General features: G+C 38.9%; 1 protein-coding gene across 1 annotated transcript in view; it reads right to left on the reverse strand.

Moving 5' to 3' along the window:
* The window catches only part of LOC101834951 (cytochrome P450 7B1), a 165,596-nt gene that overhangs the window by 33,997 nt on the left and 103,970 nt on the right, over window positions 1–27,629 (reverse strand). Inside the window, exon 2 of the mRNA XM_013110381.3 lies at window positions 3,791–3,927. Coding sequence (XP_012965835.1) covers window positions 3,791–3,927 — 137 coding nt within the window. The remainder of the gene's footprint in view (window positions 1–3,790; window positions 3,928–27,629) is intronic.

The following is a 27,629-nucleotide window of genomic DNA, read 5'->3' on the forward strand; positions in this document are numbered from 1 at the left end:
AAATGAATTTAAATTTCCTAACAAAGGATTTTTTTTTTCTGAAAAGTTATCCTGAAGGCTATGAATGCTCAGAGAGAATTTAACTTTTTTTTTCATTTTTTTTTGTTTTTGTTTTTACGAGACAGGGTTTCTCTGTATTGTTTTGGAGGGAGAATTTAACTTTTGTTTGTGTGATTTTTGTGTAAATGAATGCCAAGTGTCAACAGGCATATCACCTAGTTCACAGATGTCCCAACATGGAAACAGTAACCTTTGCCGTGTTTTCAAGAGAGGAGAACGCTGCTGGAAATGAATATAAAATATTGATCTCAAGAATTTCAAGAGTTTACATTTGTCTAAAATGTAAATGTCTAAAGGAGGTCCATGTCTGAAAAGATACAGTATAAAATAGTTTTTCTGCCCATTAGGTTAGAAATGGGGCCAACAATTTTGATATCTCCCTTGCCAATTATTTAATTTTTCTTCCCCTTTATGGAGCAGACATTGATTATTAATCCTAGCATTCTTAGATAACCCATCAATGCTTTGCAAACTCAATACATATATTTATTTCTTTATATTACTTACTTAGGAAGCTAATGCTTCAAAATAGTTTGATAGATGTGTTTTTTAATATACACTAACTACCTTGAAGTTTTATACACAGGAAATCTGACTTTTAGATAATAAGTGAGCTTTGCTGTTTTTATGTTGACTTGGTACCAAGTAGACATAGGCCTGGGAATTCAAGTAAGTTGCTTAAAAACTATGAAAAAAGTTGATTTCAAGTAAGTTTCCTAAAATTATAAGATCTTAATCTCCTTGTGTATGTAATTCTCTGGCAGGTTTCCAGTTGAATGTCGCCCTGTGAGCCTAAGTTGGGAAACTGAATTTGATTTGTTGAGAATGGCTAATGTTGTGTGCCTACTCCCCTTTATTAGGGAGATTTCGCTAGCAGTTGACAATGATGTACAGTAGAATTTCTCTGGGGTGACATTTAGGGAAAATGATTTCATTGTGCTAACGCACAAAAACCAACAAGAAAACTGTTTTCTGGGGCAGGCCAGGAATTTATGTGGTTTATCATTGAAGGCTGTATCTTTTAATTCCTTTATTAAGGTGACAATTGTGTCCCATGAGACTTTTGGGGATGACAATCATTTGCACCCCCACACATACAAAACACTTACTAAAGACATATGAAAAGGACAATGGTGGACAACTTTGTCCTTCATTTTTTAAATGAGCTATATCACAAACTGATTATCAAAAGTGTGTATTCACAGGTCTTTTCAATAGGGATGTATTCAAACTAATGTAAGACATAAAGCAGGGGCCATGGAGGTGGGGATGGGATAACGGGGGCGGGCAGGTAGCAGAACCTATTCAGTGGTGGCTGTTTATTACCAAGTTCAAAAACATAATGATGACTAAATTATTTAGTGAGTCAGTGTTTAAGTCCATATAAGACTTAGAATTTAAGATTAAGATAAGATATATGAGCAGGGATTGCTTTATTTTGTTTGATTTGCATGTGTGTATGTGTTTATGTGTGCATATGCATTCATGTGTGCTTGCAAACAACAGAGATTAACCACAGTTGCCATTGCTCAGGTGCTGCCTACCTGTTTTGTTTTTTTTTAAGAAAGGGTCTCTCACCTTGCCTGGGGTGGGGTTGGCTAACCAGTCAGGGAGTCCATAGATCCCTTTGTCTCTTCCTTCCTACTATGAGGATTTTAAGTACCTATCACCATGCAGCAAGCACTTTACCAAGTGACCTATTTTCCCAGGCTTCCTCTTTTATAAAATAAAGTTTGTTTATTTGTTTGTTACAGGAGTGTTGCTGGATTACAACAAACTCAAGAACCTTTTACCTAAAACTACCAAGTGCTGAGTAAAATCATCCAAACATTCTACAAGTTTTTGTTGAAACATTTTAGGTAACTTTTGCATAAGGTCTTAAAAAGAGAAAGATGGACGTTCTTGAGACTAAATTGGAAGGGAGTCACACACTAACAGAAAAAAGAAGGAGACGGCCAGGTGAACCTGTGGTAAACACTTGTTTTATGAATTGCTCTCAGCAGAGGTACTGTGGATGAAAGTCCCAGCGAAGGGTTTCCAAAGGCTGGATGTATGTCAAGGAAAGGATCTGAAGAGGAAGTGATGACCAACAGGGACTCAAGAGTTAGTTGACAGCAGGGCTCTGGCAGAAAGAAAGGCGAGCGGAATGGCAAAGGCACGAAAGCATGGTGTGTGTAGGAAGGTTCCATCAAGGATGCATACTACTGAAACTGTAAGCACAAGGCAATTATCAAGAAGGGATGGGAGTGGACTGGATAGGGGTCTTGGGAAGATCATATTAAATGTTATGATTCTTCCTAAGATGCGTTATTATTTTCATTTCTATTCTTCTGAAATGGAAATGCAATTATTATTGGAAGTGGCTTGTCAGCTGTCAGGAGAAAGAGTAAGTTGTAATAAAACTAATCTTGCCTGTTCATGGGTGAATTAAAACTAACTTTATGGATAAGTCAATCAAGTTGGATCTCCATTCTTTTATTACTCAAATGGTAAATTTACACAGTAGTCAGTATGTACAGAAGGTTGCATCTGATCCTCAGCAAAGCAATTGTAGGCAGAAGATAGCACGAGTTCTTTCGGAGTAAAATAGAGATGCTGTAGGGAAAGATATACTGATAAAGAATGACATGGATACATAAGGTACAATAAGGACACTCAGAGTCAATAGAGGAAGATGAAGGGCCAGTTTCAAGACGTTTGTAAGCAATTGAATATTTCAGGAATAAAGAAGAGGTCAGTAAGGCACCTAGAAAGACTAATTAGGCTAACCTTGAGTAGAAGACTGGGTACCATTGGGGAACTCTAGAAGATAAGTCACTAGAGACAGCAAATGCAAGTCACTTTCTAAAAGTATCTTGAAGATAGAGATAGAGATGGATATAGAAGTATAGATGGAAGGACAAAGGCAGGGAGACAAGGAGGGAGCATACAAGAACAGGGAGAGGGAGGGTGGGACAAAGATCCCAAAGTGAAGAAATATAGGCATGAGAGAAAGGATGTGTGATGCAACAAGTTGTGGTATGTGGTATGACAGGTATGTGTTTTGTTTTTAAAGCATGTTGAAAAGTCTGAACAACAATGAACAATTTAGATGCAGAAATGCATTCCAGGTCAGGGTTTGCAAGGCAGGGGAAGAGAAATGATTGTGGAGAACTTAGATTTTTAAGGTGGAGGAACCACTCTATGATACTGTAATGGTGTGTGTATAACATTATGCACCTACGAAAAGCCAAAGACTAGCACAAAAGCAGACCAGAAAGCAGATAAGGGGCTTTAAGTACCATGCCCACACCAGCCCATCAGTTGGAATGTATGTGCCATACCGAAATGAAGTGTTATTGGGTGGTAATCCGTGAACAGGAGAGTGAACATGTGAACTCTGAACTATCTGCTGCACTTCCTTACACTCCTCAAACTGCTCTATAAAGAAATCATTCATTTAAAACACATTTTAACTCCTTTTTTTTTCAAACTCTTCTCAAGTAACAGAAGCCAACCCAAAAGAAATCGGGAAGTGAGGACAGGAGAATGGCGTCTGTCAGAAGCAGAGAGGGTCCCATAACTAGGATGTGTACATGATCATCACAGAATTACCACGTGACATTCTTTTGCATTTGTTCTACAACACTAGATGAACTTTCCACATTTTGCCCACGAACTAATGTGAAGACATTAAAGAACCAGCAAGAGATTATGCCTTATGTGAAGTACTCTGGGCAGAGCTTCTCACCCGAAAGCAGAATAGTGAATATGTCACCGTGTTTCCTTTGGAGACTTTTCATGAAAGCCAGGGGATTCTTTCGGAGATTCAAAACAATGCCAAAATAAGGAAGCCAGCCTTTTACCAAGGGAGGTTCACCAGGTCGCCTATGAAGAGAAAAAAAATAAAAGGAAAATGAAATCATCCACCTTGATTCTATGCCGTCATCAACATGGCATGGTTGTTCTTTTTTTTTTTCTATTTATGTGGCTATAGAGTAGGTAGTTCAGGTTCATACCTCTGTCAAGAAACTTTTGATACCTGTTTTTCTTATAAGGATCCCACAGCTGCTTGGCAGCTCAGCCACAGTCTGATATATTTATCACAAGTTCAGTTTTCCATAATTGCATCACTGTATCATTGAAGGGTCTGTGGCTAAGAGAGCCATAAAGTAACCAAAGAAATAAAATGGAATTTATTTTGCATAAATGTCAGTTTAGTACAATGCTGATAAAAACAAGTTAATTGCTGCTTTTTTTGTCTTTTACCATTCATGCTATAAATGTTACCTACTTAATCTAGTAAGAACTAAACTTGATTATTTTATTTTTATAATTTTTATTGTATGTATTCAGGTGTGTTTTTTTTGCCTGCCTATGTGTTTGTGTACCAAGTGACTGAGGAGGCCAAAGGATGGCATTGGACACCCTGGAAGTAGATTTTTGGACAGTCATGAGCCACCACGTGGGTCCTGGGAATAGAATCGGGGGCCTTCTCAGAGAGCACAAGGGCCTTCAATCTCTGAGATTTCTTGTTAGCAGCCCCCAGTTTGTTGTAACTAACATTTGTGGTTGATGGTTGTGTATTGGACAAGTATGATGGCTGGTCTTGATTGTCAACTTGACACGTGTGGGAAGAGGAAACCTCAATTGAGGGATTGTCTCCATCACATTAGCCTGTGAGCAAGTCTGTAGGGAATTTTCATGATTTGTAAGTGATGGAAGAGGACTGAACCCACTGTGGGCCCTTACCCCTGGGCAGGTGGTCTCAGATATCATAAGATAATTGGCTGAATTTAAACCCTAGACACAAGGAGAAAGAGGGAAGGAACAAATGGGAGACAGAGGCAGGGAGAGATACACAGAAACAGAGAGGAAGCTATGATCTCTGCTTCAGTTTCTGCTTGAATTCCTACCCTGGAACCCCTGAATGGTGGGATTATAAGCCAAATAATCCCTTCTCACCCAAGTTGCTTTTGGAAAGAGTTTTATCACAGTGATAGAAAGCAGAAATAATTCCTGAAAGTAAGAGGGATAGGGATAATCTAAGAGAATTCTAACCCTTATAAACAATGCATAGCAATTGCTGATTATTGTATTTCACAGATTCCCATATTTTATTTCTTAGTAGCATGGAGTGTTCAGTTGCATGGACTCGGTCATTTAAATCTCAGATATATACAGAAGCATTTGCATTGTCCCACAAATATGAGTTCACTACATTTTTTTGTTTTTTTTCTTTTTGTTTTTATGAGACAGGGTTTCTCTGTATTGTTTTGGAGGCTGTCGGTCCAGCCCGGCCTCAAACTCACAGAGATCCACCTGCTTCTGCCTCCCGAGTGCTGGGATTAAAGGCGTGAGCCACCACCGCCCGGCATTCACTAAATCTTAATAAGTCTCTGTTGTACTTACATATGCTAAAGTTTTGGGACTTGAAGATTTGGAAAAAACCTTAGTGGATTTTACACATTAAATGGAGAAGTGTGTTCTTTAGAATGAATAACTTACTTTATTTACTTTATTCACTGTGTATATTTTCCATTCATTTGGCTGATCAAAGACTTTAGAACCAGATATCTCCCTGAAGGCTTTAGTGTATCTCCTGTTTTCATGGCCAAAAGAATCTCAGATCTCAGATGTTAAGATATTTGCCTCAAGGTTAAGGACATGCTGTAAACTCTGCAGCCACACAGCTGTGCTTTCAGCCACCCAGGAAAGTTAGTCAACCCATGAACCCAATAAAAAAAAATCTCAGCAATGTAGCTCTCTGGCTGAACCGAAAAACACATGCAGTAAGCATATAACACGGCAAATCTGAGAGCTCTTGCTGTGCCCTGGGTGTTAGATGTCATGTAGTTTAGCTGCCAAAGTGAAGCTCTTTGTTATCAGCTGTCAATCAGGCTGGAATCGCATAATCAGAAGAGTGACAATAAATTAATCAGAAAAATATGTTGTGCTATTGAGAACAATAAAGATGCAAGTATAGAGCATGGAGGATAGCTTGGAGGTAAAGTGCTTGCTTGTTTTGTCTGCATGAGACTCTGAATTGGATTTCTGGCCTCACACAAAGAAAAAGAAACCCACAAAACCTCAGCATAATTTTCCTGAGTTTTATGTTTGTTTCCATTTTTGAAGAATTTCATTGAAATAATGAATATGATTAGGATTGTTTGTTAAGTATCACTTATAAAGTAATTTTTTTTTTGGTTTTACGAGACAGGGTTTCTCTGTATTGTTTCGGAGGCTGTCGGTCCAGCCTGGCCTCAAACTCACAGAGATCTGCCTGTCTCTGCCTCCCGAGTGCTGGGAAATAAAGTAATTTTTAAACGTGTGAAACATCCCTTAAAATGCTATGAACTAAAGTCTTTTTCTTTTTTGATGTCTGACATCAGCAAACTTGTATTTGAAACTTTCTTCCAGTCATTTATCTGGTAAATGCAATCTAAGGTAAAAAGAAGAAAAATATAATATTTCCCCCCTTTTTTTACCCTGGAAAGGATAAAAACAAATATTCAAAATGATTTCGGTTCTCTGTTCTCTCTGTGGACTACATGCCTCATGAACTCCATACAGATCAATCACAAATATTACTTACTCAGTTCTAATCAAAGGTCAAGGTGATGACCATCTCAGCAAGGGTTTCAATGTAGCTGTATTAACTCTATCAGAAGTTTCATCTCCCAGACCAACATAGTAGGCATGAACAAAATAAAAACAGCAGATTTTGCCACCGTGTGTGTGTGTGTGTGTGTGTGTGTGAAAATAAAAACTGAGTTTTGATAGAAACAAAGGGAAGATTTTGCTTTCTTTATTCGAAAGGCAGCTATTTTATTGCTAATATAATGTATATGCTACTGTGTAGAGGAAATATAACAGTACATGGGATATGGACGTTGTTGGTTACTTGGTGTGGGAAATTACTTACATGAGAAACCAAAAACCCAGGTTAGTCTCTGCAGCCTTTCAAGACCCAATTGGAGCCCCGAAAAAGACCGAGTGCCCCTCTCCTCAGCCCATTATTCTACACACCCTGCATGCACCTGTGGCCATGTCCAAAACAGGCATGGTCAGCGCCACAGGTACCTAGATTTCTCCCTACACCACTGTTTAAGTATATATGTACAGACATGTGGAAACAAGTGACATTGCAGAAAAATATGGATCTCATTCTTTATATTCTTTTTCCTATTGTCTCTTTTAATTTTTTAAAAAATGTATGTTTTTATTGTAATAAATGTTTTAGTTATCCTGGGTTTTTTATTTTTCCATATGAAGTTGTGTATTGTTCTTTCAAGGTCTGTAAAGAATTGTGTTAACTTTGATGGGGATTACATGGAATGCTTTGATTGCTTTTGGTAAAATGGCCATGTTTGCCATGCTAATCCTACCAGTCCATGAGCATGGGAGATTCCTCCATCTTCTGATATCTTCTCTAATTTCTCTCTTGTAAGGCCTTCTGTTCTTGCTAGGCAGGTCTTTCATTTTTTTGGTTAGACTTATGCCCAGATATTTTATATTATTTTTCGTTATTGTGACGTGTGTTGATTCTTTTGATTTCTTTCTCAGCCTGTTTACCATTTGTATACAAGAGGGTTACTGCTTTTTAAAAAATTAATCTTATATTCAGTCACATCGCTGAAGGTATTTCTCAGCTGTAGGATTTCCCTGGTAGAATTCTTGGGGTTGCTTATGTATATCACCATATCATATGTCCTACCTCAACTTGATATGCCATGTTGTTGATGCCCTTGGGAGACCTGCCCCTTTCTCAACAGAAACAGAGGAGTAGTGGGTTGTGGGAAGGCAGAGGGGAGGCAGACAGAGTGAATGAGATGAATGGGAGAAGAGGGAGGAGAACTGTGGTCAGGCTACAAAATAAATGAATAAGTTTAATTAATAAAGAAAATGAAACTCTCTCTATATATGCATGCATACATACATACATACCTACACACACACACACACACACACACACACACACACACACACACACACACACACACACACACTGCCCAGGCTGGCCTTGAACTCAGTATGTTCTTGCCTCTGCTTCTGAATCTCTGTACTGGGATACAGGAGTGTAGTACCAACTCCTGGCTAATTCATTATTTCCTTGAATCCATTTTTCCACTCAGAGCTGGGGTTACAGACACAGGCCACCATACCCAGCTTTTTACATGGGTGCTGAAGTTCCACACTCAGTTTTCATATTTACAAGGCATATACTTCAGCCACTGAAGCATCTCCCCAGCCAGTTTCTACCCAAATATTAAGGAGAGACCACACATACGAAAAGAGAGCATGTCCCTCAGGTTGGAATTTGTTACACAACTGGTGACAAATTCTAGAAGTTTATAAGCATTCTAGTTCACAGCATTTTCTTTCAAGATACTAACCCAACTAATTTCCTTGATCTACTTTTACTGTGTCTGGTTTAATATTACATTGTGCATATGATTTAGTAAAGCCTTTTGTCATATTCTAATTTAATACAACTAGTGTTATCTTCCATGCTGTCATTCAACCAAAAGCTATATTCTTCATGGCGCTTCCACAGGGGAGAGGACAAGATGCAGAGATTCAAGGTAATATTAGTTGTGTCCCGAATTAGAGAACCACATTGTTAAAGACATGGAAGGGTCATCATTTCTTACAGCTGTATTTATTTTGGCAGCAGTAAGCTTAAGACTATTAAGAACTGTGTCACAACTGTACACAGTTACGGGAAAAATATAGTGCTTGTTCAACTTACAACCCATGTAAGACAGATAAAAATCTATCTTTATTGCTGTATTTGTAAAAGTTATGTAAGGAGGAGAGACATCATTATATTGGTCCAGAAAGGCTTGTTGACACATGGCACAGGACAACAACTGCTTTTTATCTTACTCATGCTCCATGACTTTCACAATGAACTACCATTGCTCTCTACTGAGTGAGGATACAGGATGCTCAGTGCTACTTATGGCTAATAAAATTATGAGGCTGAAGTGAATCTGGGCTGATGTTTTGACATGAAGTTTAAACGCCTATAGTATATATTCTCTCTTGATCTCACTTCAATAATACATACACTCTCAAATTAGTATTTAAAGTAATAAAAGAACATATCAATCATATCCACTTGAGCTTTTTAGGTGTCCTCAAAGACCAAATCCAAGTTCTTTGCACACATAATTTCATCAGCCCTTGGGGTTTCTTCCATAGGTGCTTGAGCACATCTTAAAATCTATACAAAATACTGCCAGGCAGTGGTGGTGCACGCCTTTAATCCCAGCACTCGGGAGGCAGAGGCAGGCGGATCTCTGTGAGTTCAAGGCTGGGCTGGACCGACAGCCTCGAAAACAATACAGAGAAACCCTGTCTCATAAAAACCAAAAAAAAAAAAAAAAGATCTATACAAAATACCAAGTCCAAAGTTAGCTGGTAAATGTTGGAGAAGAATCCAAATACAACATATAAAATGTTTAAGCCTTGTCCATTTGAGAGTAGACCAACATATTGATTACACACAATATTTGAAGTCCATCCTTATGTTACACCTAGAGTTGAATACAGAGACTAAAATATTTTGTCTGCTACTATTGGGGCTAGCGAGACAGTTCATTAGTTAGAAGCATTTGCTGCTCTTTCCAGGGACTCAGATGCATTTCCCATCACCCATATGTTGACTCATAGGCATCCAGAGTTCTAGGTCCAGGGGATCCAAGCATTCTTTCTGGCATTTCACATGTGTATAGTGCACATACATTTTGTCAAACACTCATCCACATCAAATAAAAATAAATATTTTCAAATGTTTTGGCTACCAAGTATATATTATTTTCTTTAAATCCAGTAATTCCATACATTTTTGTAAATCTGACTTAAATTAGGAAATTTTAAGTCTGTTACACAATGAAGATTTTCAGTTTCATTACCAGTAAATGGGAGTAACAGCTTTCACTTTCCAGCGGTCACCATGGACTGAGAGAGTGGGTACCTAAGCAGTGCTGCTCCCCTGCTGTCCCCCACATGCAGCTGATTGGGGTCACTCACTTGCTTTCTGTGAAAGCTGTTCAGCTGTCAACCCTTCTTCCTTGTCTTCATCCTTTCTGGAGGTGCCTACCTTAGAAGAACCTCTCCATCCTTCAAACCATTGGCTAAATGAGATTGTTGAGTGCTCAGATTCACATGTACTTGATAGGTTCAGATGAGTAGGGAATTCTTTAGAAGATTCATGGTGTGAGTGCTTTTGCTTGATTATCACGATGAAAATCTCTGATGTGATGTGGTCTAGCAGAACAGAGTGACTACAAAGAAATGAGTAAGAAACCGGGTACTTGAGCATTGAGTGGACAAAGAGAAGACAGGAGACAAAAAAAGTGAGGCTGCCCAATTGTAAGCTGGGACTCTCTGAGGAGAGTAAACTAACAGACAATTCACAGGAGAGAAATGAGCAATCTTCAACTCTGAAAAGTCTTTCACTGGCTTAGAGAGCCACGTGCTTTTTCATCGTAGCTCATTCATAAAAATACGGTACACACAGAAGGCTCTGTCAGTGGTGTCTTAAAGGTTTGGAATTACAGTAGTGTTCAGTGGTATTTAGAACAAGGTACCCTCCTCAGTGCTCCTGTTTTGAGAGAGAGAGAGAGAGAGAGAGAGAGAGAGAGAGAGAGAAAGAGAGAGAGAGAGAGAGAGAGAGAGAGAGAGAGAGAGAGAGAGAGAGAGAGAGAGAGAGAGAGAGAGAGAGAGCCACTCTAGTTAGGATCTATCTTGTCCTAATTCTCTGAACTAAAGGCCCTCCTTCAGCACTTTACAAATCATAGATTTTTCAAACAAGAGCTGTGGACGGAGAAAGAACATGCAGATTCTGATGTATTTTCAAGGAGTCTTATTCCACAGTTCTAATAAGTCATTAGTACAGTATTAACCAGTTAGCAACCAGTCTGGGAAAACTGGGAAAACAATTACTATAAATCTAAATTTGGGACTTCCCGTTGTGGATGAGGTATGTAAGGAGGGGAGAAGACAACCACGCTTCAATATTCAGAAGAAGAACATAGACAAGTTTGCCATCAAGAACTCTTCATCTCAGAGCAGAATTGATGGCATCAAATGAGTCATCACTTATCTCAAGGACGACCCAGTTCCCTGAAAATGTTCTTCCCTTGCTGCACACATGGTATCTATATATGGCAAATGTTCTTGCCATTTTGATTGGATTACACTTCCACTAATAGGAGTATGCCAATCAGTGCAAATGAGGGTTTGTCCGCAGGCTTCCCAGCCCTATATATTTCCTATACTCTGGAATAGAGCTCAGTTGAATCACTGTAGTCATCTCCTGGAGGGTTATCTCAATCGATTTCAAGGCCATCCAAGGATCTCTGTCTTCAAATCTACCCGTTTGTCTTCATGGACTGATAGCAAGCACTGGGTAGTTTTCCAACAAGGGCTGTAACAGCTGTGATGGCATTAAAAAATATGAGTGACATTCTTATACCTTCACAGCAACAAACTCAAAACAAATGAGTTTGTAAAAAAAACACTGAAGAAAATGTAGGTGACCTCAGGTTTGTTGATATGTTTTGAGAAATAACATTAAGAGTTAAGCAGTTGGGAATAGTTTGAGCAGTTATTTATATCTTAAAAAGAATTGGATATCTTATTCATAAACATTATGAGTTCTTTAAAAGCCAATTATTACAGCTTTTCTAACTTCAAATGAAAAGGTCAGTGAAGTGTTCTGCAGGATTTAGTTTCAAATAAGGTCAACATTAGTATCTATAACCTACATATGATATTTTTTGTAATGTTTTTATTTAAATTAAGATCATGAATACTTCACATGTCAACCCCAGCTTCCTCTCCCACCCCTCCTCCCTTGTCCTTCTACCAGCCCCCTTGCCCCCCACCCAATACCCACATCATTCCCCAGGGAGGGTGATGCCCTCCTTGGGGGGATCTCTAAAGTCTGTCTTTTTAATAGGGGTTAGAGAAACTAAACAGAGCAGCATCTCTGTTCTTGACACGGCCGCTCTGATTTCTTCCTATAAGCAACTTCAAGCATTGACAAAAAGCTCTGACTGGGATGAGGTTTTTGTCCCTTTTTAGTTCAGTGAGATGGGTTCCCCTAGGAATTTAACCAAAGTCACTTTCTTTCTTTAGTTACAGTTTTAATATACTATTTTTCAGATATCTTAATTTGTATATTTATGAGTATGTGTGTATTCACATGGATGAAGATGTACACGTGAATGTAAGCAATATAGAGGCCAAAGGTCAACATTATGTGTCTTCCTTAATCACTGTCCCTTGATGCTTTGAATCCGGGTCTCTTAGTGAGTATAGATTTCATTGACAGGGCTGGAATTCCTCAGTCAATGAGCTCCAGCTTCCCCCCCCACCACCACCTTCATCGCTCCATCTTCAGTGCTGGAGCTACAGGCAGTCATTGCTGCAACCAGCTCTGCAAAGGTGCGGAGGATCTGTGTGCAGGACCTCATGCTTGTTGACCAGCTACTTTATTAATGCAGTCATTTGTCTAGTCTCCAATCTTGTATTTTTGATTTTCTTTCTCTTCCTGTTTCCCCAGTGCTGGGGTTGTAAGCATGTACCACAACTCTCAGACATTTTTGTAAAAATGTTGGTCCTGGGACATGAACTCAGGATTTATTTTTTACTAACTGAACAACATATTTTAAACATATTATATATAATATAACATTACATATATAATATATATTATAGCCAAGATAATATATTCCAGTGTTTTCTCATTTATTCTTCTGTTTTTCCTCATTTTCTATTACTATTTCTTTTTATTTTTTCCATTTTCTCATTTATTCTTTGTTTCCTACATTTGAAGTGTAGTTCATGAGAATTTGTTGTCACTCATTTTGTATGCCATTTTGCTTTGGTTCTATTGTGTAAACAGAGGTTTTACAGGTGGCATTTGGAAGCGATTTTAATTTTAGATTGATTTGAATCACAAGATTTTCACCTGATTTTAATATAACAACAGTTTTTCTCTGTAAGTAAGGGCACAGTACTATTGGACTTGCTAGGGTTGCTAAAGAGACCATTTTGTCACAAACTGTCTCCTCTCTAGGCCACTAGCAAGAATACCTTTGCCAAGGTGTAGTTAACTCAGGATTCCTGAATGGAAAATATTTAGCTATACAGATCATTAGCAAGGGTCATCAGAATTTTCCATCCTCTAAAGACTATCATGAAGATTGGATAAAAACTCCATATTGTGACTGAAGAGACCCTTCATTGTTTCATAGAAGATACTAAAAGAACAGAGATATTAGATGTGAAAATATGGCATCAGAAAGGAAGAAAAGAGCTTAGGCAATGTCTTCCAGGTGATGTTTGTTAGGCAGTACAACCACTATAAGGAAAGGATGTTGAACATAGGGACCTTGCTCCTTGGATGCTCTCATCAACATCAACTTTGCAGATGTTAGCTATTGCAGTCAGTGTACCTTTGACCACAAGTTTCTTACTTTGTGTGGTGTGCTTTCCTATGCTAGAGCAGAGTGCTTCCAAGCAGGCAAGATGGTGCCACAGAGTGTGTGTAGAGCCTGCAATTATCTATATATTCAGGCCCTGTTCTGCCTTTTGATGGGCAGAACATTTAGGAGCAGAGGCTTGAACACTGGGTGAAATATAGCATCTTCCCTTCTACTTGTGTATGGAGATTTGAAACCTGTTCTAAAAATTACCCATCCTCAACCCCAGCAAGAACGGTATTTTAAAACAAATCATATATGCTAGATACACCAGTTCATAACATGAGTTCCTAATGTCTTACTGGAGCCATTCACTTACTGTGTAACCATGATAGTCAATGGTGTCTATGGATGCTGGTATGATGGTGAGTGGAGAGAAGGGATATGCCATGAAGAGTCTGTGGTGGCTGTAAACCTGAATCCATATCCACAGATGGGGCACTAGAAATTCCTCAGGTACTCAGAGTCTGTCGTATTCTTTCCAGAGACATCTGTTTACAACCATTACCAGTGAATCAGACTGATTCTGAAGGTTCCTTCTGCATTCTAAGATGGATAAGTCAAGAATCAGCCTAAGACTTAACCCAGTGATTGCACTCTGAGAATAAAAGGCTAATGTTAAGGCCAGGGCTGTAATTATGAACTCATGGTGGATCCAGGTGATATGATAACGAGTCAAGAAAGGTCACTTTGTAGTTGGACTTTTGGTTGTGACTTCCAGCTCCCCAGTAATGGCAAGGAGACATTATTAGTTATAAAAGCTTGGCCGACAATTTAGACTCGTTACTAACTAGGTCTTATAACTAAATTAACCCATTTTTTATGAATCTTCTTTCTGTCTCATGTATTTATTACCTTTATTCTGGACTGCCCAGGCTGCTTCCTCTTCATCTGGCTGGCAACTCCCCCTTCCTCTTCCCAGCATCTTGGGTACCAGAAAATCCCGCCTAGCTATTGGCTGTTCAGCTTTTTACTAAACCAATCAGAATGATACACCTTCACAGGGTACAAAAAGATTATTCAACATCATTTTTTTAATTACAGTCATGGGAGGAAGGATTGCTTCAGCCTGATTCTTTAAGGCTTTACTAAGAGGAAAAGCCCTCTGACACAGGACACTCAGTCCCTTCTCTTTTCTAAACCCTATGTCACCTTCCTGTACAGTTAGGGAACAGTTCCTTTCATCCTTAGATATGTGTCACATATTCCTTAGGACACAAGTAAACTGCTAAATATCTACTTATTCCAATAATATGATCTATAATTCTTTTTCACAATGAATATGAATCCGACTGTCCAGAAAAATTATGCAGTTCATTACCATAAGTAATCTCTATTGTGCCCTGTGCTTAACCTTCATCTCCCCTGCCCAGTTCCATAATCTCACAAATCCACTGGTGTTATGTGATCAGCATCTGGCATTCACATAACCTCTGCTTCATAGCAAACACATGAAAAATCCCTGGATAAAAATGTCACTTTCCAGGCTGTCTGAACTATTTGCCTCTGTTCTTTGATGGTGTTTGCATATTCTTTTAGAAAGATCTGCAATGATGAAAAAGGCCTTCACTACTGAAAGGTTTTGGTGCTATTTAAGTGGCAACTGAATTGAAAGTAAATTTCGTGTCTTGGCAACAAAGATGGCCACAATTTAAGTGCTTCTGATAAAAGCATCGTGTGCGAGGGAAGTGTGAAATAAACAATGCTGAGTGGTCAGACACCTCCACTATTGGCATGCTATCTGAACAAACCCAGGACAATGTAACGGAGTCTGCCTTCACACTCAAGAATGCAGTTTTGAAGCTATGCACCAGTTTGAATCCTCAGCAATAAGTCTGTCTATGCAACCCTATGACCTAAATCATACTCTACATAGAATGTACCTTGTGAAGTTGTCAGAATTGGTGGCTTTACACTAATGCTGGGATAAAGGGAGGAATTTGTCAGTGGATAAAAGGCATAGCCTCATTACCATAATATTTCACTAAAATATATTTGGTGCTAACATATATATGTACACACACACACACACACACACGTATAATATCACTTAAAACTTGACTCTTAACCCATGAGGCAATGAATAAGCACACCACTATAGTTGTATCTTTTATCTTTGTAGTGTCATGCTACATAATCTTCGCAACGCTGAACACAAGATTCTCTTGCCTCTACCACTGAGTGCAAGGCTTGTACCATCATGTCTGACTTTCAATGGGTTTCTTTGTGAAGTTAGTGATGGGGAAGAGTTCAAGCATTCCATCTTTTCCTTGTATATCTTTACAAAAGTCCAGTAGCCTGTAGATTATTTTCACCACACTGACTTTGTCCATTGTACAGTTTAAATCTCAGGCTCTTCCTAAACGTTCAGTGACTGACTGGCTATTCTTTGCCTCTGACTCCTAGTCCGTGACATACATCTACTGCTGTACTTTGTTTATGTAAGAATCAAACAAGCAGGTGGATGTAAAGAATAAAAGGCCACGATGTGAACGCAGTACAAGCTCAGAACGTTAATGTTGTAGGTTAACACTGTCCTCATGTGGACATGCCATCTCACCTCTCACTGACTTCTCCTTCCTAAATGTAGTTAGCACAGATCCAGTTTTCAAGGTCTTTCCTCTCATTCGCATGAACAAGCCTCATTTTGCCTAATTTAGATTTTGACTTATAGCTCCCACTTATGATTGACTGGTCAGAGTGTCAGGAAAAGAGTGACTTGCTCCTCCAAAGGATGGTTCAATGTGAAACTTTTTGTATTCTTTCAGGAAATTACACACCGAGAGAAGTAGCCCAAGAGAAACACTAGACCTCAGAAGCATGCCAGCCAAAAATACGCAGACAACCTTGGCAAATCTAAATGGGGAGAGGGAATCAATTCCTAATTGAAAGTTATTTCAACTCTTTAATGAAAATAGAAAGTCATGCAACTGACTTTGTAATTTCTGAGATGATGAGCTGCTAATTTATTTTACAGATGGGATTTGATTGAACTCCAAGGAAAAGAGATCAATTCCATTAACGCACCATTTCTTACATTTGATTAAATCATTTGATTTAAAATATTTAATAGAAAACTAGAAATCATACTTTTGTGAAAGCTGAATTGTAACAATATTAGTTGGGAGAGCCTAAGCAATGACAACAAAGAGGTGAATGCAAGTGCTATATAAATGCGGACTCAAATAATCAAATGACATGTCATTCTACCGACCCAAGCCAATGAACACATGAAGTCCCCCTGCTGCAAATTAGTACACAAATTGTCACATACAGATCAGGAGTTTTCTGGCTTGCTGTGATGGGGAATGAAAGAAAATCCTGAAGACAACATGTTTTAGTTACCTTTTCTGATCATCCTGTCAACAGTCAGGAAACAGACAGAAATGAATGCGGTTCTCAGCTTGTCCTCTTGTTTTTATTAATGTTGAGCCTTCATCCTGTGGATGATGCTTCTCACATTCAGGGTGGCACTTCCCTTTTCTGTATACTTTTCTGGATTTAGAATCTCATGAGGATTCTAAACCAGTCCAGTTCACAATCAAGATCATTCACCATACCATCACACGCATCTGCTGAACAGTACCATAACCCAAACCATGCTTTAGTGTTGTGTTAAAAAGTTGCTGCTGTTAGAGGGGCCATAGTGAATGTCCTTGCATTCATCATACAACAAGAAGTGTAGAAAGGCAATGCTTGATCTTGCCATATCCTGTATTAAATTTTTCAAAGCTATCCTTGGCTATGGATTTTAGACTATAACTAATTCAAGAAATTCACTGTCAACACTGCTGGATCAAGGCACATGGGAAGCAAGACACCACACTCACATGTGGAGATCTCTAAGGAGAAACTACCAGTTCTAAAATCCTATTTGAGACAAATCCTGATGTATTTTAAATATAATCCTGTAGAGATTTACTTATTCATTCGTTTATTTATTTTCTTCATTCTCTTCTATTTATTTGTATCATGCCGCTTCTTATTTGGTGATATCAATTTTCATCATTTGTATCATTGTCATTATTTAAATGGTGTTTAACTCATCTGTTCTCATTTTGCCTGATTTTACCAGAATTCATTATTCATTCAACCCTTTCAGCCTAGTCTAGTTTCCAGTGTGGCCAAACATGTTTCATAAAACTGCTGTTTCATTTTACATCATTTTTATTGTATCCCATTTTCCGAGACATTTTCTATGTACATCCATTCTGAAAATTATTTTATTCTATATTTTCAAGTTCCTGTAGTCCTTTATTATCTCTGAGTTTATATTATAAAACTGTATTGATAATGATTTGGGATGGTTTTGCTGTGTTCCAAATATCTTCTGGTAGTCCTTTTCTGTTTGTTGTTGAATTTTCCATCTTTTGTGAGATAAACTTTATTCCAAGTCTCCATGACTGCTGCCTTTCTCTCACAGTCAAAGAAAGGCTGGGTGTGTTTTGGTGGGGCCACATGACTTAACCACATAGTGGTTGGAAGAGGATCTCGCTACTTTAATGCGCCCATTCTTTACTAGTTACATGGGCAAGGCTGTATATATTTTTTTAATTTGTTTGGGAACTCTGAGAATATAGCATGATAAAGTATATTTCTTATATAAAATATAAGTATATAAAGGGTTTTAACTTTCCATGATATTATTCTCAAAATTACTCTAATACTCCTGAAATATGAGAGAAAATTCATAGGAAAAAAATTCAAAGGAAGAAATAGACTGGTGAGCATAGTGCACAGGCTTATAATCACAGCACCGGGGAGATTAGGGCTAGCCTGTGCAAAATAATGAAACTTTATCTCAAATATTAAAAAAGGAAAATAAGGAAATGACATATTTACTATTTTTCTCTTCAAAAATAAATTATGCTAAAGTCAATACTTAATTTATTCTACAGAGTGCCCCTCCCCACCAGAAGACAGATGTCTTAAGGCCCAGTAGACAGAAAGTAAAATATATTAAGATTCTAGTGCCTCAGATACTTTGTCTTCACTCATAAGAAATAGCCAGATTCTAACAGGTTGATTCATTTATAGAAAATGCATTGCTTTCTCTTCTGAAACACAATTAAACAAGAAGAAGCACCTGTTGAACTTGTAAAGGACCACTCTGCCTTTGTATATGCTTCCAGGTGAGCAAAGACGCTAGTTAATGGTGGTTAATGAACCTTCAAAAGTTTATCCTGAATCTGTATACAGATGGCGGTGCAGGGAAAGACATGGAATTTAGAGTGAATACACAGCGAATCCTCACTATTCTCTAATAATGGTACAACCATTATGCTGTATTCACAATAGCAAAGAAGTGGAATAAAGCCGGGCGTTGGTGGCGCACGCCTTAAATCCCAGCACTTGGGAGGCCAGAGGCAGGCAGATCTCTGTGAGTTCGAGGCCAGCCTGGTCTACAGAGTGAGTTCCAGAACAGCCTCCAAAACAATACAGAGAAACCCTGTCTCGAAAAATCAAAAAAAAAAAAAAAAAGAAGTGGAATAAGCCTGGATTTCCTCCAACAGATGAGTGGAAATGAAAGAGTGGCACATTTACACAGTGGAGTTTTATTCAGCTGTAACCAAAAGTGAAATTTGCAGGAAAATGGATGGGTCTGGAAATGACCCAGACTCTGAAAGACAAATACTACAAGCTTTTTTTTTCTCACATGCAGACCTTAGCTCTTAATGTATATATGGGAGAATGATTAGGGATTATTTTATGAGAAATGAAAGGAGAGTCTTAAAAGGAAAAAAATCTAAGGGGAAGGCAACAGAAAACCCTTGGCACGAACTGAACAGGAGGCTACTGGGGTGGAGGGTCAGGGGAAGGGAGAGAAGGGGAAAAGGATCAGGAACAACAAGTTATATGTGAAAACTAGTTAATGGAATCTAGTACTTTACATGCTAATTTTAATTTTTTAAAGGGAGAGACAGAGGCACTGGGGAAGTAGCTCAGTAGGTAAAGTTATCTAGTTCGCTGGAACAATGAACACATGGCCAGGTCTTCTAACTCATAATCCAAGGACCCGCTTTCTTTGCAACAAGAAAAGCGAGGCATGTGCCAGGATTGCAGGCATCTTGTCATTCTGAAATCTGATTTATTTTTCTGATATGTTTTGCACTTGCAGTGAGTCTAGAAGTGATAATTCTATAAAGTAAATAAACATAAGATGTTATCTCCCATAGGGCAACTTCTGTGTGTGGCTAAATGAGCCAAGATGAAGAGACACTTCAAATAAAGACTCAGCTGGAATAGCACAGTGAAGAGGCCGCTTAGCTTGAGAGAGAGTCTGGCGCCTAGCCACTGTAATTCATAAACCATAATGTAATAAAATTGTATGAACAAGAATCTAATTTCCATATTCAACACAGGTTACCTCAACGAGCCATATGAGAGCTAATTTTTGGAGACAGCATTTATTCTCTGGAAACAAAATTATCCACTTGATACCAGCCAGAACGTGGTAGCTAAAGGGCTTCCACACCTTACACTCCATCAAAACCTATCTTCTATTGCTACACTATAAGAGGCATTACTACACATCTTTTGTTGCATCTCAGTCTAGTTAAATACCTGTTTTTAAGCCATCTGTGGACAATGAAAAGTAACACAAAGATTAGGCATTAAAAAAAAGAAGAGGATACGAGCCAGGAAATTTTAAAATTTTCAATATCACCCACTCAGAGATCTAGTTTTTGTTGTTGTTGTTGTAACAAAATGAAGAACTTGAAGGATTTGCAGCATCCAAGTCATTCAAAGTTAGAAACAGCAAGAGATTCATACAAGCTACATCCTACTAACGTCTCTGCAAGTAAGAAAGGTAAAGATATGACATCCATCAGATGTTCTGCCTGAGGGAACTCACATATGCCAGGCTTAGTCATGTGATTTGCCCTTGATCTATGTATGCACTGTGAAGAATAGTGACATTCCCTAGTAAAAGCTTCCCAACATTTGTACTGTTTTCACAAATTAAGATCATCCTTTGTGGAAGATTTCTCTTAAATCTAGAATGTGGGATGAACATGATGACTCATAGTGAACACAGACACTGAATAGGAAACACATTCTCAGCTACAGCAACTTAATGGAAGCCACATAAAGAGTTGTGTTTCAGGCTTGGGTCTTTTTCATGTCTCACCCTGAGGACCAATGTTTTGCATACTCTTCCAATCAAAAATGCATATCATTATATTGGAGAATTCTCTGGCTTCTATATATATATATACATTGTGTTTTCTGTATGTACACACCAGTATTTTCTTCATCTATTCACCTACTGATGGACTCTGGGATGACTCCTCCTCATGGGTATTCTAAATAATGTTGGAAGGAGGAGCAGTGTTTATGCATCTCTTCAGAGAAACCTGGAGGGACAGATGAACAGATGAACACTACAGAATTTAAAGTATATGTTTCAAATTCTTCTGAGAGCCAACAATCTTGGAGGTGAGGAACATGGTATCAGGAGCCTGCTTTGGCTCCTGGATTCACCCTTTACTCAATATACAGTTTGGGGGTAGGTCTCCCTCTGCATCTTGGCTACTGCTATAGACTGAAATGAATTCTACCACCCCTATTTCATGTTGAAATTCAACCTCCAGTGTGATGGTCATTGATGTTGGTACCCTAGGCAGTTAATTAGGATTTAGGCATAAAGACTTGTCATTTTGAAGGGTATTCCAAAAATTCTCTCCCTGCTTCTGCATTGTCACCCTATAGTACAAACTGCTGCCTGTGAATCAGGAAACAGGTCCTCCTTAGACCTGTGTTTTGTAACTTATTAATAAGCTTCCTGTCTCTGGAATTGCAAGAAGCATGATTCTGTTGCTCACAAGGTATAGACTCTGAAATTCTGCTGTAACTGAATAGTGAAGGTAGCTTTCTCTTTTTTGCAAACTGTGGTTAAAAATTCTCTTTCCTTTACTTGATGACGATAAGGATTCAGTGATAGACACAATATACACAATATACTCGATATCTAAGAACATTCGAGCTCTTTAAAGAGGCTTTCTTAGTAGTAGCCATCACAGGGAATCTTGCCACCTGACTGAGATTTGACAGATGAAAACTTTGAGTTTCAGAAGTGCAAACGAAGCATGTCAGGATTAATCTTGATTATACACTCGATGGGATTGGAATTGCCACAGGACCAAATCCCTGGCCATGTTTGTGAGGACTTATCTTGATTAGATGAACTGAGGTGGAAATGAGCACATTTGTGAGGACTTTCTTGATGAGGGTAACTGAGGCCGGAAGAGCCATCTTAAATGTAAGTGATGCCATTGCATGCGCTGGCGTTCTGAACTGAACGAAAAGGAGAAATCAAGCCGAACACACACACACACACACACACACACACACACACACACACACACACTTACCAATGTCTGCTTCCTGACTGTGCATGAAATGTGACCAACTGACTCATATTCTGCCTCCGTGATCGTGATCTTCCCTCTATGATGGACTACTCCATCAGAGTATTTGCTAGAGTAAGCCCCTCCTTCCTTAACTTCTCTTTAGAAGGTACACAAGAAATTAATATAACATTCAAACAGGCTCTAGTTACATAAATCTGCAACTTGGTCCCTGGTCTATCATTTTCCATGTTACTGATTGTTATCAAATTTACATTCTTATATCACTGGTCATATATTATAGCCATATCCCTGAAACTCCTGGTTGTAATATTTTCTTGGCATTAAAATATTTCCATTTTTTTTAAAAGAAAGAAATTACTGTGGTAAAGAAAAAGGCAGAAAGGAAAAACAAGGTAAGTGCAAGAGAAAAATAAAGATCAAGCAAAATTCAAAATATGGTGATGGAGTTCTTCAAAGGTCTTTTAAGCTTCTTTAAGGTCCATAAGTGAATTCCTCTCTTTGGGTTGGAAAAGTTCCACTCTTTGTGTTAGAAGGAAGATTAGCAAGTGTTTGGGGGTGAAGAGAGCATCCTCAACCTACTGAATGCTTGTTGAAGGCAAAAGGAAGTAGCTTTCCTTTCCACAAAATGATCGATATAAGTGGCATACCCTCAACCACTTCCTGACCACAAAAGGCTCACGAGGCATCAGGAACAGCTAACTAACTATCTGTGCAGTGCTGTCTTCCAGCAAAGAGGAGGAGAATACAGAGAGAAGGTTGCCATTATACTGAGAATTCTATCTTTTACCACCAGACCTCAACATGCTTTATAGAAAATCTATCTAAAATAACAACTCATTGTAAAAACTGTGCTCAGTTACTTAGGCTTTCAGAAAACTTACAAGAGTTTTTGCTTCTTCACTCATTTGTTGATATGAACCATCTCTGCTTGCTGCATTCAGTTATATGATAGGCAGATCAAATTTTAGCCACTATTAAAACATTTACCTTTAGTTGAAAAGCTCAGAATGAAAGTGAAACTGAACAATGAGAACAGACTTCAGGCCACAAAAACATCTGTCAGTTACCCTCCTGGGTCCTGAATACAGGAAACAGCCCTCCCAGAGAGATAAAACTGTATCCTGAAGTGAAGGAAGAAAAGAACTCAGCAAAAAAAAAAAATTGGTAACAGGAAAACTCAAAATCTCTGAAGCTGACAGCCAATCCTGAAAAACATGTGAAGGAAGTCACCACTACAGCTACAACTGTACTTCAGCAGACCCAGTAGTTGTAGCTGACCAATAGTCACCGTCTGTTACTGTATGTTTTAAGTCAAATATGGGGACCAGATCTGAACATGATTGCTGGCTGCATCACACTCAAAGGGTCTCCATGTGAAGCTGTGAAGGTGAAGCCTGGATTGCCTTGGAGACCTCAAAATGTTGGAGACACCAGAGCTACGTGCTTCCTGCTGAGGAAAGTTACTAACAGGGAGTAGAACCAGCTTGAGAGAGAGAATTATGTTGCAAGCAACAAAGTTGAAAGGAGTTGGAGATCTGAAGAGCCATTGGACATCAGACATGGAGTTGCCCAGCTGTTTTTCAGTCTTGCTTTGGTCTGGTATTTCCTCACTATGCTCCCTTTCCTCACATTGGAATGGTAATATATATTCTGTGCCATTGTATATTGGAAGTGTGTGATCTGCTTTTTCTTTTGATTTCATAGGGAATTACAGTTGAGAGATTGCCATGAATCTCAGAAGAGACTTTGAATTTTGGACGTTTAGAAAGTGTTGAGACTGATAGACGATGGGGACTTTTGAATTTGGACTAAATACATTTTACATTGTGATATGGCTACAAGACTATGGGGGCCAGGAAATGGAATGTGGTGGTTTGAATGAAAATGTCCCCAATAGGCTCATAGGGTGTGGCAGTATTTGATGTGCAGCCTTCTTGGGGGTAGCTGTGGCCTTGTGGGAGGAAGTATGTCACTGGGGTGTAGGCTTTGGGATTTCAGAAGTTCAAGTCAGGCACAGTATCTCTCTTCAAATCAGTTAAGTAAATAGAATCTGAATAGGGCTGAATCAACAGTAGTCATTTCGGAATCAGAAGAAGCTCCTGAAATATATTCAGTCATGACTCATTTTCTTTTGCCATTTATGGTGATGGCATCCTTGATCTAACAATTCAAAAAATGTAGTAAATAACCAATGTGTCTCCCAGCTCTTTCAAGTTGAAAACTCAAAGGCATTTTCTAGCTTCTTCTAACAGAAGACTCCCCAGAACCTGTTCTCACTCACTATGTCTATCTGTCTGTCTGTGTCTCTATCTCTGTCTCTCTCACAAACTCACAGGTACACACACACATGTGCATACACACAGACACACAGACACACACACACACACACACACACACACACACAGCACCTCTTATACCAATCCAAATGCAAATTACTCATACCACACAGAAAGGAAAAGGAGTGTGTCAATGCTGGCTGCTCTCTTCATCTTGTCTTTTAGAACATCGCATGTCATTTTGGCAAATGCATACTTGTTACCTGTCCCATGTGGGACATGCTTTTCCAAGCTTCCTAGAAATCTTGTGCTGTCAGCAACAGTCCCTCTGTTCAGAGGCCATCATCCCTCTCTGTAGGATTAGGAACAAGAATGGAAGCTTGCAAATCTCAAGATTCACTGGATCAAGGAAGGAAAAGAGCTTATGGGACTCCTTTAACACCACATCACACAGTCAGTCTGCCTGAGGTCAGCTGAGGAGTTGGGCATGCATGTGTGTGTTGTAGGGCCAAGGCAGCATACCCATAATTATACTACAGTTTGACTGTACATATCATCTATCACCTATTTGTCATCTACTTGTTTTCTTTGTGCATGTAACACACAGACACACATACACACAAATACACATGCTGTTCCTATATCTAGATCTATTTTAATAATATTAGCTATCATTTAGAGAACCCATTTATGTTAGACTTTGAATTAAGTGCTTGAATGGATTATCTAATTTAATCTTTACAGCCACCTTCCCTTGAAGATTTTAACATTATCCTCTTTTTAGATATACATGAGGGAAAAAGGTGGGGAGAAAGAGAAAGACAGAGACAGACAGAGAGACAGAGATTGTGGGACAGACAAATAGAGACAGAGACTGAGGTATTTCAGCACCAGGGAAGCAGGGATTTAAATTGGGTCTTCACAGCAAATTAGGGTTTGACTTCCAGGTCATCGGGCTCAATTGACAGGCACCAAAATCTCAACCAAGTTGTCACTCTTTTGAGATGATGCCCTTTCAATGACCTTCCATTAATAAGCACAAGAATGAGGGGTGCACCTATAAAACTCTGAGAGACCCAGGATGGGATAAGCTCCAAGTGAAACCTTATTCCTTGAGAATGGTAGCTGGGCATTGAAGCATAAGAAACTTGACAGACTATAGAGTGGAAATACTTACAGAAAAATGGAATAATTTGTCCAAAGGAATCCAAATCAACTGCAACTTGGCTTGATTATGAAGGTATTTAAACTTATCTCTTCTACTCACATTAAAATTCTCATGACAAAGGTACTCCAACCTCAGCTGGACTGTGAATTAGACTCTAGAAAGTTAATGTGTCATATATGAAATTGATACCCACTCATGACTAGCAATGGAACACAAATTAATAGTTATTGTTACTGCAGCAGACATCCATTGTTTGCTAATTCTTAGGTGTACAGGACCAGAGTCTGTGTGTAACATCCCTGAGATGAAAAGCAATGACTACACCCATTCTTAGGAGTAATTTTCAAGGAGGGGGTGGGGTCTGAAGCAGATGGCTAACAAGGGAGGTTAAGTCAATAGAAGACATAAAGTACTTTTATTTTGGAGACTAGAGGTCATTCTCTTAGAGGTCCTCTGAATTGATCTGTCATCTGTCTGTCTCCCTATCTATGCATGCATCCATCCATCTATTCATCTATTCATCATCCCAAACATAATATTACACATAATAGCTACACTGTTCTGCCAACCTAGAATAAACAATAGAAAAAAACCCTTTCATTTACGTATTTCTGGAGTGGAAAACAACAGTAACGCATTTTTTTAACATACTCATTTTAAATAAGAAAGCTCCATAATAAAAAACATGATCTTGGAGTGTCAGTTTTATGAAAGAGAAAAAAATTGTCTAGGTTAAATAATATACACACCCAAATACATGCATACAAGTACCATTTTTCTCATTGAAAATGTTTTAGGACTGCAACACTAAATTTAACTGACTTAAGCTAAACAGATGGATTGTGTTCCATTTGAACCTATTTTTTTATGTTAACACAATGTATTTTAGAAAGGATTTAACCCCAGTGTTCTGTCTGCCTGGAGAGATGCAAACAGCAGAAGGATCAGACAGGACTCCTGAGGAAGATGCCTTTGAGTTCTGTTGTGTGGTTATGCACTGACAACACTAAGGCATAGCTGATTTAATGAGAGAGAATGAGTAGAGCTGCCAGAGCTTTAAACTGAAGGGAAGCAGCTTAACATTGAGCTGTGTGTTTGGCCCCTCCCCTTCAAAGGTACTAAGCATCTCTGTTACTCAATAGCATGGTTACTTGGTTTGCTACAGCAATAATGAGCACGGAACCAAACAGCAAATGTTGTGAGCTACTTCCCCACCCCTACCGGCTGCCCCTTATGTTGTGTAGAGGGAGTATTAATTTCTAGTCTTGAAAATTGAAATAAAATTCATGGACCCTATCATGTGGCTTTATTCTACCTACTAACTTCAAGCTCTGTAAAAGAGTGGAGTTTAACTCCCCCATTGTCATAGGCTACCTTCTCCTTTAGCTTTGAAGTTACCAGCATCTTCATGAAAGAAGCCTTCATTTCCCATGGGAAGGGGTTTCCTAGGTGATTTGTGTGCTGGCAAATATTTTTTCTTTGTCTTTTATTTTTAGGAATCATTCGTTATTTTTTATTAATTTTATATGCTAACCACAGTTTCCCCTCTGTCCTCTCCTCCCATTCCATCCCCTCACTTCCCTTCTATAGCGCCCCTCCCATTCATTCCTCCTCTGTCTCCATTCAGATGAGTAAGGTCTCCCATGAGAATCAGCAAAGCATGAAATATCAAGAGGAGGCAGGACTAAGCTCCTCTCCTGTGCATCAAGGCTGAACAAGGCATCCTACCATAGGAAATAGGTTCTAAAGAGTCAGCTCATACATTGGGGACAGATCCTGGTCCTACTGCTAGCGGCTCCACAAAAGATCAAGCTACACAACTGTCACGCAGATGCAGAGGGCTTACATCAGTCCCATGCTGACTTCCTAGCTGTTGGTGCAGAGTCTGAGTTCCCACAAGCTCAAGTCAGCTGTTTCTGTGGTCTTCCCTGTCATAATCTTGATCTCCTACCCTCTCTTCATCTGGGCCATAGCTTGGCCTATCTGGGCCATAGTTTGGCCTATCTTGACACAGACACTAATTTATTTGAAAAGATGGAACTGTTAATTACTGATTAATTGGTGAGGGTCCAGGCTACTGTGGGTGGGGCCATCTCTGGGCTGGTATTTCTGGGTTCTATAAGAAAGCAGGCCAAGCCTCCTGCTTCTATTGTGAGGAACACTTTGAGGAGTATTGGAACTAGCTCTTCTTTTAATTTCTGAGAAAGAAATCAGAGAAACATCACCCTATAGCCATAAACAGCATCAAATATCTGGGGATAACATTAACCAA

The sequence above is a fragment of the Mesocricetus auratus genome, unplaced genomic scaffold, assembly GCF_017639785.1.
Source record: "Mesocricetus auratus isolate SY011 unplaced genomic scaffold, BCM_Maur_2.0 Super-Scaffold_6730, whole genome shotgun sequence".
In the NCBI taxonomy this organism is placed as follows: Eukaryota; Metazoa; Chordata; class Mammalia; order Rodentia; family Cricetidae; genus Mesocricetus; species Mesocricetus auratus.